The sequence below is a fragment of the Aptenodytes patagonicus genome, chromosome Z (assembly GCF_965638725.1).
Source record: "Aptenodytes patagonicus chromosome Z, bAptPat1.pri.cur, whole genome shotgun sequence".
Classification (NCBI taxonomy): Eukaryota; Metazoa; Chordata; class Aves; order Sphenisciformes; family Spheniscidae; genus Aptenodytes; species Aptenodytes patagonicus.
The window spans coordinates 1,658,106-1,672,865 of NC_134982.1; the positions used below are offsets into that span (position 1 = coordinate 1,658,106).

Genomic DNA, 14,760 nt, shown 5'->3' on the forward strand with positions numbered 1-14,760 from the left:
TACAAAGTGATCTCTAAGGTAAGCACTTTTCTGGCAAGCCTGAACTGAGTAAAGGCAAAAGAGATAGAGTAAAGCTTTTCTGAATTGCTTGTGCAAAAATTCTATTTAAATATATCTTGAAATCTGAAGAGTCTGCAAGATTTAGTGGACATACGTTCCCTTGGAAGTAAAAACAAAATAAAATAATCCTTGACTTTCATTTTAGCTATGATGCATCACACCAGTCAACATTTATTAATCAGTGTGTTAGTAATTTACCAGAGGAAGCTTATATGTGAGAATATAAACATTGTCAGTGACTAATCTATTAGTTCAAATTCTGCCTGATTTAACCAAGAGCGAGACAGGTTGCCTAAAAAAAAAAAAGATACCGAAGCATTTAGTGTATCACAGATCAGTGATAGAAATGGATTCACCAGCCGAGATTACACACACTTAGTCGATGGATGCGCACTACTCAATATAGTCAATATTAAAGCAAACAAAGGAAGAGTAGGTGGCTGTTTACATGCTTTTGATTGTTCGATGTGACTATCTGCTGTGAAGCTCAGCTAAAAGGAAAAGGTAACCTTTCCTTGCAGAGCTCTAGACAACACATGCACTCCGTAAGCAGACCTGCCTAAGTGTGCATTCACAAGGGACATGGTTCACGGGCTTCCTGCAAAGCTACGGAGCTGGATGAAACTACAAACCATGAAATGCAGCTCTGTTTGTCACCAAAAGGCCACAAGCCTGTTCAAATCAGAAATGTGAAGAAATAGTGCTGGAAAACTGTGCAATGGCACTCTGGTGTTTTCTATATCACAGGGATCTAGCACATCACAAAACAGCACTATATAATCTCGCACAAACCAGCAGTACCAGAAAGAGTAACTGGTATTTTACGACAGACATCCATGAAAATTAAAACAAAAGCTCTCCACAGAAACATGTCATGATACCTGACGCTACTTTTAGGGTTTCTTTGGGGGGGGAGGGGGAAGTAGCCTCAAAATATTTAATCTCTTGCAGAGGTGTATACACAGTGTTGGAGAGTAAGGGAAAGAGATGCAGACACAAAATTTCAGCTTGCTTCTGCTTTTCTTCCAGCAGCAACCCCTCCCACATGGTATTTGCACTGCTCACTCAGAAAACCTGAAACCTGCCTCATCACGACTTTCCTTCCTCCCCGCTGGGCAAACGCTTCGGTCTGCTGCTCTTCAGTCGCTATTACACAGCAAATAGGTGAGAGTTGCATTTTCTTCCCTTGTTGGCAGATGACATCAGTAGTCACACTGAGGGCAACCTTACACACTTCATCATAGCAAAAACCAGTGTATGTAACTAGCCAGGGGAAGCTTAAGAAAGCAGTATCACAATTCTCCCTTTAAGAAAATAATGGGATCAAGTTTAATAGTGACAAGTCAAGAACGTCTTTGGAATGAACAAATAAGTGTGCACACAGAAGATGGGGAACAACTGGTTAGATAAAAGAATCCTTCTGCAAAGGAGGATTCTGGTCAGTCATGAACTTAATACATGTCAACCACTGTATGCTGCTGCAAAGAAGGCAAATACAACCAAAACCATAAAAGTAAGTTAAGAAGCAATTCTTCCATAGTACTTGGCATTGGTAAGACTTGAACTAGAACTCTCCATCCCACTTGCATGCTGGTGGTGAGAGAGGCTGGAACCAGCCTGGGGCAGTATAGAACAGAAAGCTTGCTCATCATAGAAAAGCCTGAGCAAGCCCGAGTCACGCAAAATGGAGAGGACTTAAGGAAGGCATCAGGCTGCTCAGGACCTTGTCACCTGCAAGAAAACACAGACTGCACAGCCTCTGAGAGCGACCTGCTCCAGGGCTTAACCACTCCCATGGTCAACACTTGTGTCCTTCTACCTAGCTAGAATATCCTTGCTGCTGCTTGTGACCGCCACCTCTTGCCCTTTAGCTGTGAGCCTGAGGAGAGTCTGGCTCTGTCTTCTCCCCACTGGGTAGACGAAGACAGCAATTAGCCTCCCTTTAGTCTTCCCATCTTCAGGCTGAACAAGCTTAGCCCCCTCAGCCCTCACCGGATCATCATATGCCTCTGCCTCCTGACCTGTTCTAATGGCACTCCATGGGACTTCAGTTTATCAGTACAAAGTATCCCACACCGGGGGTCCCAAGAATGGAAACAGTACTCCAGATGTGACCTCAGAAGTGTTGCATAAAGGGGAATAACCACTTCCCTCAGTCTGATGGCTACATGCGTGCCAATGCAGTCCTGTATGCTGCGCGCCTTCATCAGAACATGCCTTGCCATCCAGCCTAACAGAAAAAAATGTGAAATACAAGAACAAGACACTTAGGTAGGTTATACAATGTCTTCCATAGGAGATTAGGAACATATTATGAAGCCAAAATAACAGTACAAAACAAACCAAAAAAAGCTAACCAACGAACAAATAACCCACGTGTGCCAGAAACGAGGCAGCGTGCTGCTAAGGCAGGGAGCAGACCACCTTCAGTTCTTCCAGTCCCGAGATCCTCTCTCTGATCACTACATCAAAGCAGTGTCAGAAAAACTTTATTTCTGTAAGATATTTTTCTTGTCCTAAAATATGAGGATTTCTGATATTTTTCACCTGAATGGACTAATGGTTTACCAGAAATGTGAAAAACTCAGAACTGCTTTCCAATGAGCTGAACTCTGTTACCTTTCCTGTCCGGCTGTGTCCCAAAGCTGGAGATGCACCTTGAAGGCTTTTCCTGGCGATCCATTTGGTCCTCTGCTGTTGTATACCTAACGAGAGAGTCCAATCAGTACAGCCATACAGCTCACACTGAAATCCATCGCATGGGTCACAGACTTGTATTTTGTGCAAGCGATAAGTAAGGAGTAAAAGTTCAGTCCTTCAGTAAAAGCTGACTCTTACCTCTAAAAGCCACTTCAGAGGGCCACTTATGATAATATTTAAAAACCCAGGAGCCACATGAAACGTCTATGAAAGCTGCACTTTAAAGATAATTTGGTCATATTTAGCACTTCAAATTAGATACCAATTCTTTAAAACTTGGCATAGCACTGTGCTGAGCAAGCTGTCTGTGTTCTGTTTCATTGCTGTTCTCACAAAATTTACAGCTGACTGACAGGATTAACCACTATTATAAAAAGCTATTTTTTCTTCATTAACTTCTGTTGGACATTAATGACTTCCTTACTAACTGCAACTGCAAACTCATAGTGCTTAAAGAAATCACTGTGACCTTTCGCTGGGGCTCAATTCTTTATTAAGCAGAAACAGCGTGTAAATTAGCTGTTGCAGTAAAAGACAGAGGGATAAAATAAGTATGAGCCGTTTCTGTTATCTGAGGTAGTTTAGCAGACTCTCAGCAATTTTAAAAGCAGGCAAATATTGCCCTTGCATTTAGATCAAGAGAATATGGACTTTATGGACACGTCTGTATCCAGGGGCTGCACTGACCTTACCCGGGGAAGCGGAACACTTCCTCACCTGCCCTCCCTGGACTGTAAAACACAGCCGTTAGTTCTCCTGCACAACCAAGTTAATATTAATTGGGGGCTGGACTAGATGACCTCTGGAGGTCCATTCCAGCCTAGACTATTCTGTGATTCTGTGGACTTATGTAAACTGTTGTCATTTCAACAGGTAGCTTCTGACTGCAGCATGCCTTTCTTTCCTTTGTGGCAGGTCCCTGATCTGAAAACCAGAAAAGAATCAACAGATCAACCGCACCACATTTGGGAATTAAACCGGTTTGCTGGAGCATGTTCCTGTAATATTTAGCGTGATAAACAAGGAATCTCACAGGGTCATTTTTTAATATGACTTTTACACAACAGAAAAACATATTTAACCTTTTGGATCTCTTTCTTAGAAGACAATTTATTAGATTAAATCTAAATATTAGATTTATTATTCATTAGACCTTCAAGGCATTTCAAAGCTGGTAATTTCATGTAAGATGTAGTTTATCCCACACTTATAAACTATCTTACCCCAAAATGTACGGTAATGGAAAATTACGGAAGAAATCTGTCTGCAACCTTTAGCAGAAAAGTTCAACCTTCTGGAAAGAATCCAGCACCCATGTTCAAAACACGTTAATGAGTGTCTGACCAGCCAGGGAAAGAGTATTCCGGCAATTTGCATGTTCAGACATTTCCTTGCAATAAAACTGTTCTTAATATTTTACTCTTATTACATCAGTGCAATCCCACAGTGCAGACAAGGAGCCAGGCTCCACTCCGACCCGAGCATCATGTTTAACCGGCCTGAACTTGCTGTAGTGCTGATTATGAGAAATTCAAGACAGAATCCAGATCCACGGTTCTTTTATTCAGGGGACCCCTGAACCCCCATCTTCCAGGCGGAGCCTGCGCGCCCCTGTCACCATGGCAAAACTGAACTCGGCACAGCAGACACAAATACCGGCAGTCATGAAAAAGTTGCCAGGGAAGATGAAGGTGAATGGGGGAGTGATGCCCACCTTTTCATATTCTAGTGAAATAATAGGAGCTTAAAACAATAAGTTAAAAAGAATCAAATTTAAAGAGGTCTCCATCTTTCAACGGGGCAAGTATTTACATTTCTTTCTATTAAGGAAATGCTTAAAATAATTGCCCAGGGTCTAATATCTTGTATTTATTATGGTTTTACTGTTCAAGCAAGCTAGAGGGATTCCTATTAGAAAGCTGAATTTGTCCCCTATATTTAGCCTGCATCAGTTGTCAGGATCTATGAGCAGATACATTAGTCACATCAAATTAAAACAAGGTGAGTGTGCTCTCACATCCACAAAAAGTATCTGAATGACAGTACAGAAAACTCTCATCTTCTATTTAACATCAAGAAACAAAAAAGCATGGCAGAGCAGGCTCACGCACCTGGCATTAAGAAGCACATTGATCCTAACCTACGAGGACTCCTGGTCACAGGCTCGGTATGCTCAGCCTCCAGCCTTGCTGCTGGCAGCGACTCAGAGGAGCAGCGTGGTCCACCTGGTGGAACCGCTTCTTGTGCCTTCACTAGTTTACTGCGTGATCTGGAAGCAAGCTGAAACTTCTGTGCTTCGGTAAGTTTCCATCTTTTCTATTTAAATTATGAGTTTGGGGGCCAGAGTTATTTCTAGTCGTAAAACACACCCCATTCACTAGCACTATGGAAACCTGCTCTTGTAAACCAATGTGCAATAAACAACTTTACAATCCAGCACCGGGATAAGGATAATGGCACCTTTCCCCTTTGTCTAGTTCCTAACTGTGACTTGCTTAAGCCAAAAACTAGACCAGGAAAAGCATTATCAACACATCTGTACCCCACAGGAAGAGAGGCAGTACACATTACAGAAAATTTGTTCTCAGCAGAAATGAATAAAGAAAAAAGAAGGTGGTATCATTCGTATGAGACAACTTACCACTCGTTTTTCCCGAAAATCTATCCCTACTGTCGTGATGAATTTTGGATTAAATTTGTTATCGGTGTATCTGTACAGGAACGTTGTTTTTCCAACCCCAGAGTCTCCAAGGGCCAGGAGTTTGATCAGATAATCATAGTCTCCATCAGTCATAGTGCTAATTTTTAGGAACCTACGTAAAGAGGAGAAAAAAACTGATTTAATGATAACAAAACCCCCTCTCTGTTTGTTTTTGCCTCATTTCTGTTTTTGTTCACGGAAATGCTACTGCCTGTGCTCAGGGCTGAAAGTTATGTTTGTGTATTTTGAAAAACGCCAATGCAAAGCAGCAGTGAAACTCGCAATTTCACTTCAGGTGCCAGGAGATAATACAACTTACACTTTCAATTTTCTAAATAAATAAAATTGAAGCTTAGAATGATAGAGTTTGGGACAAATAAATTATTTTTGTTCTGAGGATAACAATAAGGCCTATAATGAACATAGGTATGAAACCTAGGGCTAAACCCTTCTGCTCAAAGTATTTTATTATGAGTTTGAAGAAAAAGGGTAGGGCAGAAGCAGGCATGAAAAGGAAACTCGGACGTGGCAAGGACCATTCTCAGGGCTCAAGCTCTAACCAGCATTACATGACATTATCAGGGCTATGTATTTTTATCTGGAAAGAAATATTTTCCCCCCCTAAGAGAACTAATTAAAAATGCAGAGTAAGCAGTTATCCCAGGGCCACTGTTAATAAAAGGAGAGAGCTCAAATGCAGTTTACTCTCTAGTATGACCAGATGAACCCACAGCTGCCTTGTTCTGTAAAGCACACAACCAAAACCACCCCCTCATCAAACGCTGCAGATACTAACTGCAGTGAAGAAGAAATAAAAGCAGATGACAAGCCCGCTGCCTGGGTTCAGCTCCGTGCCTCGGTTAAGCTACTGCTGTAACGGCAAGCGGGGGCATCTCCCACAGCCCAGGGAGCCACCTGAGAGTGGCCGACGTCCGGAGAAAGCCACAGACAGCTTACACGCCTCGACAGCAGTTGTAGGCTCTTTTCTGTACATAGCAGTGAACAAGAGCAGCAAAGCCTACCTCATTAAGCACTTGTAAAACAAATATACACGTCAGAAAGCAACACAAATTTACAGAAAGAGGAAAATATTTATCCTATTTACCCAGGCTGCCTCACAGCCCAGGCAGCAGCTCCCGGAGCAAAGCGCATGCCGTAGAAATGGGGTTTTCATGGCCCCACACACAACAGTTCCTGGCTTTTCCCAATCTGCTGAGTCAAGTGACACAACATATTTGGGAGGGAAAGCCAGATACAAAGGAGGGACAGCTTTTCAGCATTTTCTTCTACTTTGGTCTTTTCCCGGTTGGCCAGTGCAACCGAGCGCCTGTGTTCAGGGTCACTTGGGCTCCCACCAACAGAAATGTTCATCCTCCATCTGAAGCAGGGCACACCATCTGCCAGCACAACCTCCTGCAAGAACCACGCCACGGACACCCAGCTTGAGCAGAGCACCTTCAAAAAATTACTTCCCAGCCTGGCCAAGCCTTCACCCAGAGGAGGAGCACCCTTTCTCCAACCGGACTGCTTGCCCAGCAGGTTTTTTTATTATTTCAAGTTCAAGGGGAGCGTTGTATTAGCCTAAACCTAAAGCTCCCACTACTGTGTTTTCTTTGTTAGTATTTACTATGAAGCTCTATAGGAGAAGGAAAGGGGACCTATGTAAGAAATAGACCTACAAAGTATTTATTCACATGTACGAAATGCCCTGATGATGAGAAAACTGGAATCATATGAAACACCACCTAGTTTACATCCTCTCTTACCTTGTTCTCAACGTCATTTAAGCCTTCTCTTTTTTCCAATATCTTGTTAACCCTTAGCACGGATGAACAGCCGTTCCATTTGGATCTCTATGCTGAGACTAATTACTGTGGTATCAGAGCAGGAGACCCTGGGCCATATCCCAGTCATAAAAACTACTGCTTGTTTCAGTACAAGACCTTAATTTCCATCAGAATAAAACCTACCTTTCTGAGCATTTAAATTAGCAAGTACTGACCTGCTTTGACTAAAATAGTGAACTAAGCCCGTTTTGATCATCCTGCATTTCAACAGCTTTAAGGATAAAAAAGCTGGCTGCGTACTGAGCAGTTTCATTGTACGAGATTTTTATCTTTGACAGATAGAGCCACCCAGAGAGGCAGGACAAGCTTTTGAGGAATTCATCTTCTGATGATAAAAGTTTAATGAATCAAGAGAAAAAGGCCCCTGATCTGACAGCGCTGCCTTGCACTGCCTTTGGTCTGCGCTGGGCAGGGGAAGGCCAGAGCACCAACACAGCAACTTCACACAAATTAATTCAAGGTCTTTAATCCTTTCCAGAATATCCCAAGTTTACCACAAGGCTCCACTGAGCAAGAGTAATTTCTCCCCAGAAGTTTGAGGATTATCAAAGTATTTCTGACCAATGCAATAACTATTCTACAGGCATTTCATTCAACAAATCAGAAAAAAAGAAAGGTATCTTGGGAGACGATTCTCCCCCAAATGCTTGACCGGTAATACAAAGTATTAACTTGGTATTAGACACTACTCTGAAATATCCACGTTCTCTGGGAGCTGAAGTTCAGCATCTCCTTGCTAAGCAAGTGTGCAAAGCAGAATATTCAGAATTCACCAGGCCTCTAAACGCTGAGCAAAATATACATCAGACTAGGATGATTAAAAACCTATTTTTGTAAATCTGTCACGAGAAGGCAGTTGGCGCTCCTATTCCCAGCACTGGCTGCTTTTCCAGAAATTCCTGCCCGTTTGCACCGGGGGCTGCACAGGCGTCGCAGCCTCTCCCAGCCCGGCGCTAGCCAAGGCAGTCACCCCTGCAACCAGGGCAGGGAGGCAGCCTGGGTGTCTTTTGGCAAGGCGACTCTGACTCCCCTCTCCTCATTTTCTGTACCGCGTAGGAAAGTAGAATAGCAATTGGTTGGACAAAGGGTTTTTATTCCTTCAGATTTTAACCTGAAGCTACCAAACAGTTTTCCTCTCCTTGACCAGCTACGTGATGGAGATGGGAGGAGCACGCTTCACAAAAACCTGGGTGCAGGCAGAGTTTCACAGGCCAGACTGATCCACTGCCCTCACACTGCCATTACTGTCTTACCACTTCCAAAATACTGCAGTGCAACAAACTAAGTTCTTGTTCCACAGGAAATTTGAGCATTAAGATTTTAATTTCACTAGAATGAAAGCGTTAAAATTACAACTGATTACCAATAATTACTATTAGATAAACTTCTAAGCTTGCTTTTAAACATGTCTATAATTAACTGGATTTGAAAACCCTAAATGTTTCATTTTGTTTCATGACAAATGTTAACTTAAACAGTACATACAACTGAAGTATAAAAATCATATACCATATCGGAAACAAAGCAAGGTTCTTCAGTGGAGGAGGTTTGGGGTTCTTACAGAAAAGAGACTTTATTTCAAGAGAATTTCTCCTAGTAAAAATCTGAAAAACACTTCAGAATTTTCTATTAAGAGGTTATTAACAAGGCATTTTAATGAAAGTACAGTATACTTTACTCAACTCTAATTTTAAATGTCTCAATATATTGAGCTACTGAAAAGAAACACCCCTGGGCTGTAACGCAAAAGTCTTACATTGCTAAAACAAAGCAACTCAATTCACTGTTTTCCATGACGACATTCAAAAAACACCCCTGTGCCTGGAACCTTAACTTTCGAGTCCTCACCATTCTGAGAGTATTTAAATGGACTTGAAGTTGTAATAGCAGCGACGGTGAGTCATTTTGCCGTGACTGTGTCTCCACCACAGACCACCTGCAGTCAGAACCAGCAAGGTCCCCCCCGCCGTCCGTCCCGCAGGGCTCAGTCAACCTGCAAGCGCCCACACAGACCAAAACCAACTTTCCACTCAACTAATGCAATCTCACCCTCCAATTCTGAAGCCCGTGCTGTCTCTCTAATACCATGTTACCAATTAAGCTTTACAAAAACCCAAACAGGCCTCCTGACCGTCTCTCCCAACCCTCTCTGCCAACGTGGCCAACAGCCAGAGGATGATAAATGGGACGTTTTGATGCTGTTCTTCCAGGCTGTGCATCTAGACTGAGCCCGATTTAAAAAAAACCACTCTTCTGCTTTCTTGGCAGACAAGATTCCCATCTAGACCAGAAGCAGCATCTTGTTTCTTGATTGATTATTTTGTTCCATCCCTATTTAATGTTCTCTAACTACAGTGTGAGAGATCATTTAAAATCTGGCACTTGTCAGCAGATACTCCAGAGAGCATTTTCTCGATAGAGAGATACGGCTTCACATAAACCAGCCAAACCTAAAGACATTCAGTTATAGCCTACAGGGAGAAGAAAATCTACTCCTCGGGCACGGTGCCTTTGCTCTGCGGCTCTGTACCCAAGGCACAGAAGAAACGCACAGCAGCACATCCCACCGCACCCGGCTTGGCATGCCCAGAGCAGCCTCCCAAACACAGCACCTCCAAAGGTGGGACTGTGGAAGCAGGAGGGCTCCAGCCCTTTGCACATCCATCAATAACCCCTCCACCTGAAGGAGCAGCCTTGGCACAAGTCAGCAGCTCTCTCTGAAGTAATGCTGAACTCTGCTCCAGAAGACCCACCCCAGTGCATGGAAAGGGATATGGAGGAGAAAAGTTGTAAGTCCACTTTTCTTCTTCCATTTGTAGTGCGTTCCTTAAAAACTGGGAGAAAGGCAATTAACTGAAATCTAAATTGCTTTTGAAAAAAAATTACTTTTGGCTGGGAAAAAAGTCTGCAGAAGAATGGTTTTAATTCAGAAACTCTCTTTCATCTCAAGATGTTTACATGCAGAGTAGGAAAAAAATTAAGTAACCTAAAACTCTGATGAACCTAACCTAAAAACATGGCCTGTTAGTTATACTTTTAGCCTCTCAGAATTGGAAGAGATTGAAAAATTTTAAAACTTCTACATTTCAAACTTTGCAGATTTTGAAATTTTAAAAGACTTTCCTAATCAAATAGACTATCTACTAGATTTTCTGATAACACATTTTCTCATTAACGGAGAGAGTTGTTGAAAGGAGTTCAACAATTACTTAAGTAGTTAATGGGAATATCATCAAGGAAAAGTTACGTGCGCAATGAGAGAAAAGTCAGTTCCAGAAAATAAGATTTTATTTCCCTTGACACACTACTAGTTAAAAGTCGAACAAACAAAAATGTTGTATAAATAGCATTAGCTCTAGAAAGTGCAGGATATAAAATCACAGTGCACATATTGTACCAGCAGCTGGTCAGCAAGAGATTCGTTCCCTCTGCAGCAAAATAAATCAGCACCACCACTATTCATCCAAGCTTTTTTTTTTTTTAAAAGTAAGAACAATAACACAAAAATCATCTCTGTCCTGAGGGCCAACTCACGGATGACTGTATCACAGGCACAACACACATACATAGTAACCGTCACTTACTCAAATCAGCAAACCCTGAGCTGACCAGGGGAAAGCTTCATGAGCAAGCTCTACGCCCCCCACCGCGGCTGGCGTTGGGAGACTTGCTGCTCCTCTTTGATTCCGCTGCAGTGAGGCCGGAGTCCGACTTCTCCAGCACCATTAAACCTTCACCACTTCCCCTTCTTTTGACAGCCTCTGGCACCTAGAAGTGTCATCAGCTGATACAAATTTGATAAATAAAATGCAATGCCGTTCCAAGAGCTCAGCAACAGCCTAATAGACCCAATAACAGCCTAATAGACCCAATAGCATCAAAAAACCACAAACCAACCCTATTCAACTTTCTTTGGTGCATGGCACGAGCCATCATGCCCCGGGTCACAGGATGACGTGCCTAAGCACAGGCAAAGGTACTGGACCGCATGAAGATGACCTGCAGGATCCCCCAGAACGACTGTGGCACCATCCTTTCACCCCGGAGATCCTGCTCCTGGATCTCTTCAGGGTCAGCAATTGGATGCAGGTGACAAGGGCACTTACCACCGACACGTGGTATGCAGAGAGATAACCCCAACACCAACACATGGTTTAGAAATACCTTGCAAAGGGCCTGAGAGACAGGCGGGCATTGACCAAGTTTAGCACAGTACCACCAAGAAGACCCCTTCTCATCCCCAAGCACTCCACAGACATACCATTAACTTTCTGATAAATAAAGAGCTGCACAGAGACTTCCAACGAAGAAAAGAGCGGAGAGCTAGGCAAAGCTGATCTGTGGGAGGACAGGCTGCCTGCTAGGTTTCCTGTTAGAGTCACTGCTAGGAGATGAAAAACACTGACAGCAGCAGGTCCCTGTTGGAAATCAGAGTCACTATGTAAAGAGAGTTTTGTTATTTCTAGCTTCGTCTGTCCTCCTAAAGAAATCATACAGGCTGTAGCAGAAAGACATCCCAAGATCGACCTGGACGCGTCTGGTCTTTGAAGTTCTTTAGCTACATCCTTTGAACAGAAACGCAAAGCTCTGCAACACGAACAGAAAGCTTCCCCTGGTCTTCTGCAGGAACACCAAAAAACTTCCTTTTCTTTCATCCTCAAGATTTTGAGTGGTATTAACTCTATCCCAGCCACAACCAGTACAGTGAAGAACTAAACTCTAGTGCCCTCTCACCCTCAAAACCCCACAACATGTTACTCTCTTGCTGTGGGACAACGTCTCTCGCCGACAGAGCATCCAAGAGAGAACCCCACGCCAACCAGATTATTACCATCAAGCTCATTAACACAGCCATGTTAGAAACCTCTTCCCTACCAGAGAGAACATACAGGAACGTCTGCAACACAAAGTGGAACAGACAGAGAATTAAATTTAAGAGTGCATTACCAGAAAGTAGCCTCACAAGTCCTTCCCGAGTGGGAGAAAGAGACAAGATGTAGGAAAGATAAGGTAAAACTCCATCCAGTCATCCCAGCACCACGCTATAATTTGTCTGCAATCATCTGCCAAAAAAGCAGAGCCTCACAGCTGCCAAGTAAATGGCCCACAATGAGCCAAACATTTTTTCCCCTCAAAAATCAAACAACTCACTGGAGCTATGCTGAGATGAAATTAAAGCTGGCTTCTCTGCTCAAAATCAGGCATACACAATAATTTCCATATAGGAGCTGTGAGCAACAATACGTAACAAACGCAGCATTAGTGTGAAAGAAATGATCTTTCCTCATTTTCTTCCTTACAGTGGAAACCCCCGGAGGACCAGATGGACGCTTTCTGGCACGGATGCCTCGCAGCATTTGAGCGCAGACAGCTTCAGGCTTCAGTATGTAAAAGACTCTTGGCAAGCCACAGCCACATACTACTCTCTTTTAGTAAGCCAGGATACCCTTTTTAATAGAGAAAGAAATATATACAGAACATACTGCATTTTAGAAGTTCCTCTTTAACTATACGGACTTCCAGCTTTCACCCATTTGAGTACGGGCTGAACATAACTCCACAGGTAAGAAGGTGAGTTCGTTTCCACGCTCCTCACTGCTACATGTGCCCTGTGAAGGAGCCATCAGGACTTCCACTTTCAATTCCCCTTCAACTCATGACAAGCCCACAGTGAGCATTCACCCAAGCAAAACCAGTAAAATCTCCAAATACCGCTTTCTAAATAGATGGGTAAACACCAGACATTTCCTAAGCTAGAACCCGTTCACATCGCCGCACAACCCACAGGTATAATTTAGAATAAACCAAGCAGCACGCTCTCAGCTACCCATGTCCATCCATGTTTTCTATTCGCATACCCACACCTTTTGGCACCCTTTTCTCACGCTACCCCAAGTCGTACTTAAAGAGGGAAGAGCAGCACTGAAGCCCTTCCCTTCCAGCCGATGTGGTGTTGCTGCCTAAAAACTCTCTCGCTACACACACACAGAGCAAATACATATTTACATTTGTGTGGGCAAGGGAGAAGAGTAACTAATTCAGTCATTTTCAGTACTAATCAATATGAAAAATACATGCAATACCAAAAAGAAAAAAAGGCAAAGACAAGGACCGCGCCCAACTGTTACCAGAAGCTGTTATCACGACACTTCCCCGGTGCTTTTTTCCTCTAGGCCAAACACATAGTACGAGGTGAGTTATAACACAAGCGACCATACACATTTTCCTCTATTTCACCATTTCAAAAACCTGCTTGGTAGGTATAGGAATTCGTTCTGGGTTGACTGTGCCACAGTAGGTCTGTATCTAGCACATAATCCAGTCTATCACACTTGACTGATTACACAAATGTAACTGTGCTACTGGCCAGAAAACCATGATAATTTACAAATACCTGCAAAATACACAAGCCAGAAATGGATTTTGCAAAAGGCAGCAGAATCCTGCCACTGTAAAATAACCCAGACAGCAAATACCCTAACCTTTCATTCACACTTCAAAAAGGAAAACAAGCACAGTCATTAATAGCATTTACAGGAATGTATTTAAGAAGGAAGAAAGCCAGTATGAGGAAGTTTCAGTGGCTCATTGGAAAAAAATCTCATAAACCACACATAAATCAAGTAACTACCTTTGAGGCAGTCCAAAAGTTGTACAAGGATTGGACGTGCACAGGGAAGTACCCCTGGTTAAATGGGAGAGAAGGGGGGTATCGGGACTGCTGTCACAAGTGCAGGGTCAGTTCCCACCCTACCGACACAGCCCAACACGCCGCAGATTCCAGGAGAGACGTTGAGTAGCTCCCTGCTGACTTGCTGTTCAAACCCTCCAAGTCTCTCCTGCTCTTTTGAAGGCAAGTGAAAGCTACCATTCATTACGTTACTTCTCTCTCTGTCTGTCAGGGAAAAGAAATAAATTCTATGAAAATTTATGAGCTAATACAGTTATCTGAAAGACACGAAGTGGGTTAGACTTCCCTTTTAACTGTAGAAGCGTGGTATCATTATCCATATTTCATCTCTCCCTGACCTTATCAAATTCATGTTTTGAATCCAAAACTCATCATAAATCTTTTGTAAAGCTCCTTTGACAAAGCCCAGCTTTTGCCACCAAGCACATGACTGTTACACTGTTTTTCTCCAGATCTCTATTTAAATTTAGGAACCCTGATATGCTGATGAAGACTCCAAACTGGATGATTACATCTAAAAGACCTGAACGTTTGCCAGCTACTTGTGTTTTTTATAACACTACCCTCCTTCCTGCATACATTAATCAATATGTGCAATGAAGAGTTATCAACAAAGTAAAGAGCAAGGGGGTGGGGGGAGGAAAGTCAACTCCACGGCTTAGAAAGCCTGTCCCAATAGCTGGGGCTGTTCCCCGACGGTATGAAACAGCATCGCTCCGCTCACCAGTTATGCTGGTTTACAGTTAGTCAGCCCAAAGGCC

The 14,760-nt window shown here is 43.0% G+C and overlaps 1 protein-coding gene across 2 annotated transcripts in view; it reads right to left on the reverse strand.

Moving 5' to 3' along the window:
• The window catches only part of LOC143173231 (ras-related protein Rab-27B), a 53,209-nt gene that overhangs the window by 11,020 nt on the left and 27,429 nt on the right, over positions 1-14,760 (reverse strand). For both annotated transcript variants that reach the window (XM_076363446.1, XM_076363444.1), the window contains exons 2-3: positions 5,402-5,573; positions 2,680-2,765 (exon numbers count right to left, since the gene is read on the reverse strand). In XM_076363446.1, coding sequence (XP_076219561.1) covers positions 2,680-2,765; positions 5,402-5,554 — 239 coding nt within the window. In that variant the 5' untranslated portion in view covers positions 5,555-5,573. The remainder of the gene's footprint in view (positions 1-2,679; positions 2,766-5,401; positions 5,574-14,760) is intronic.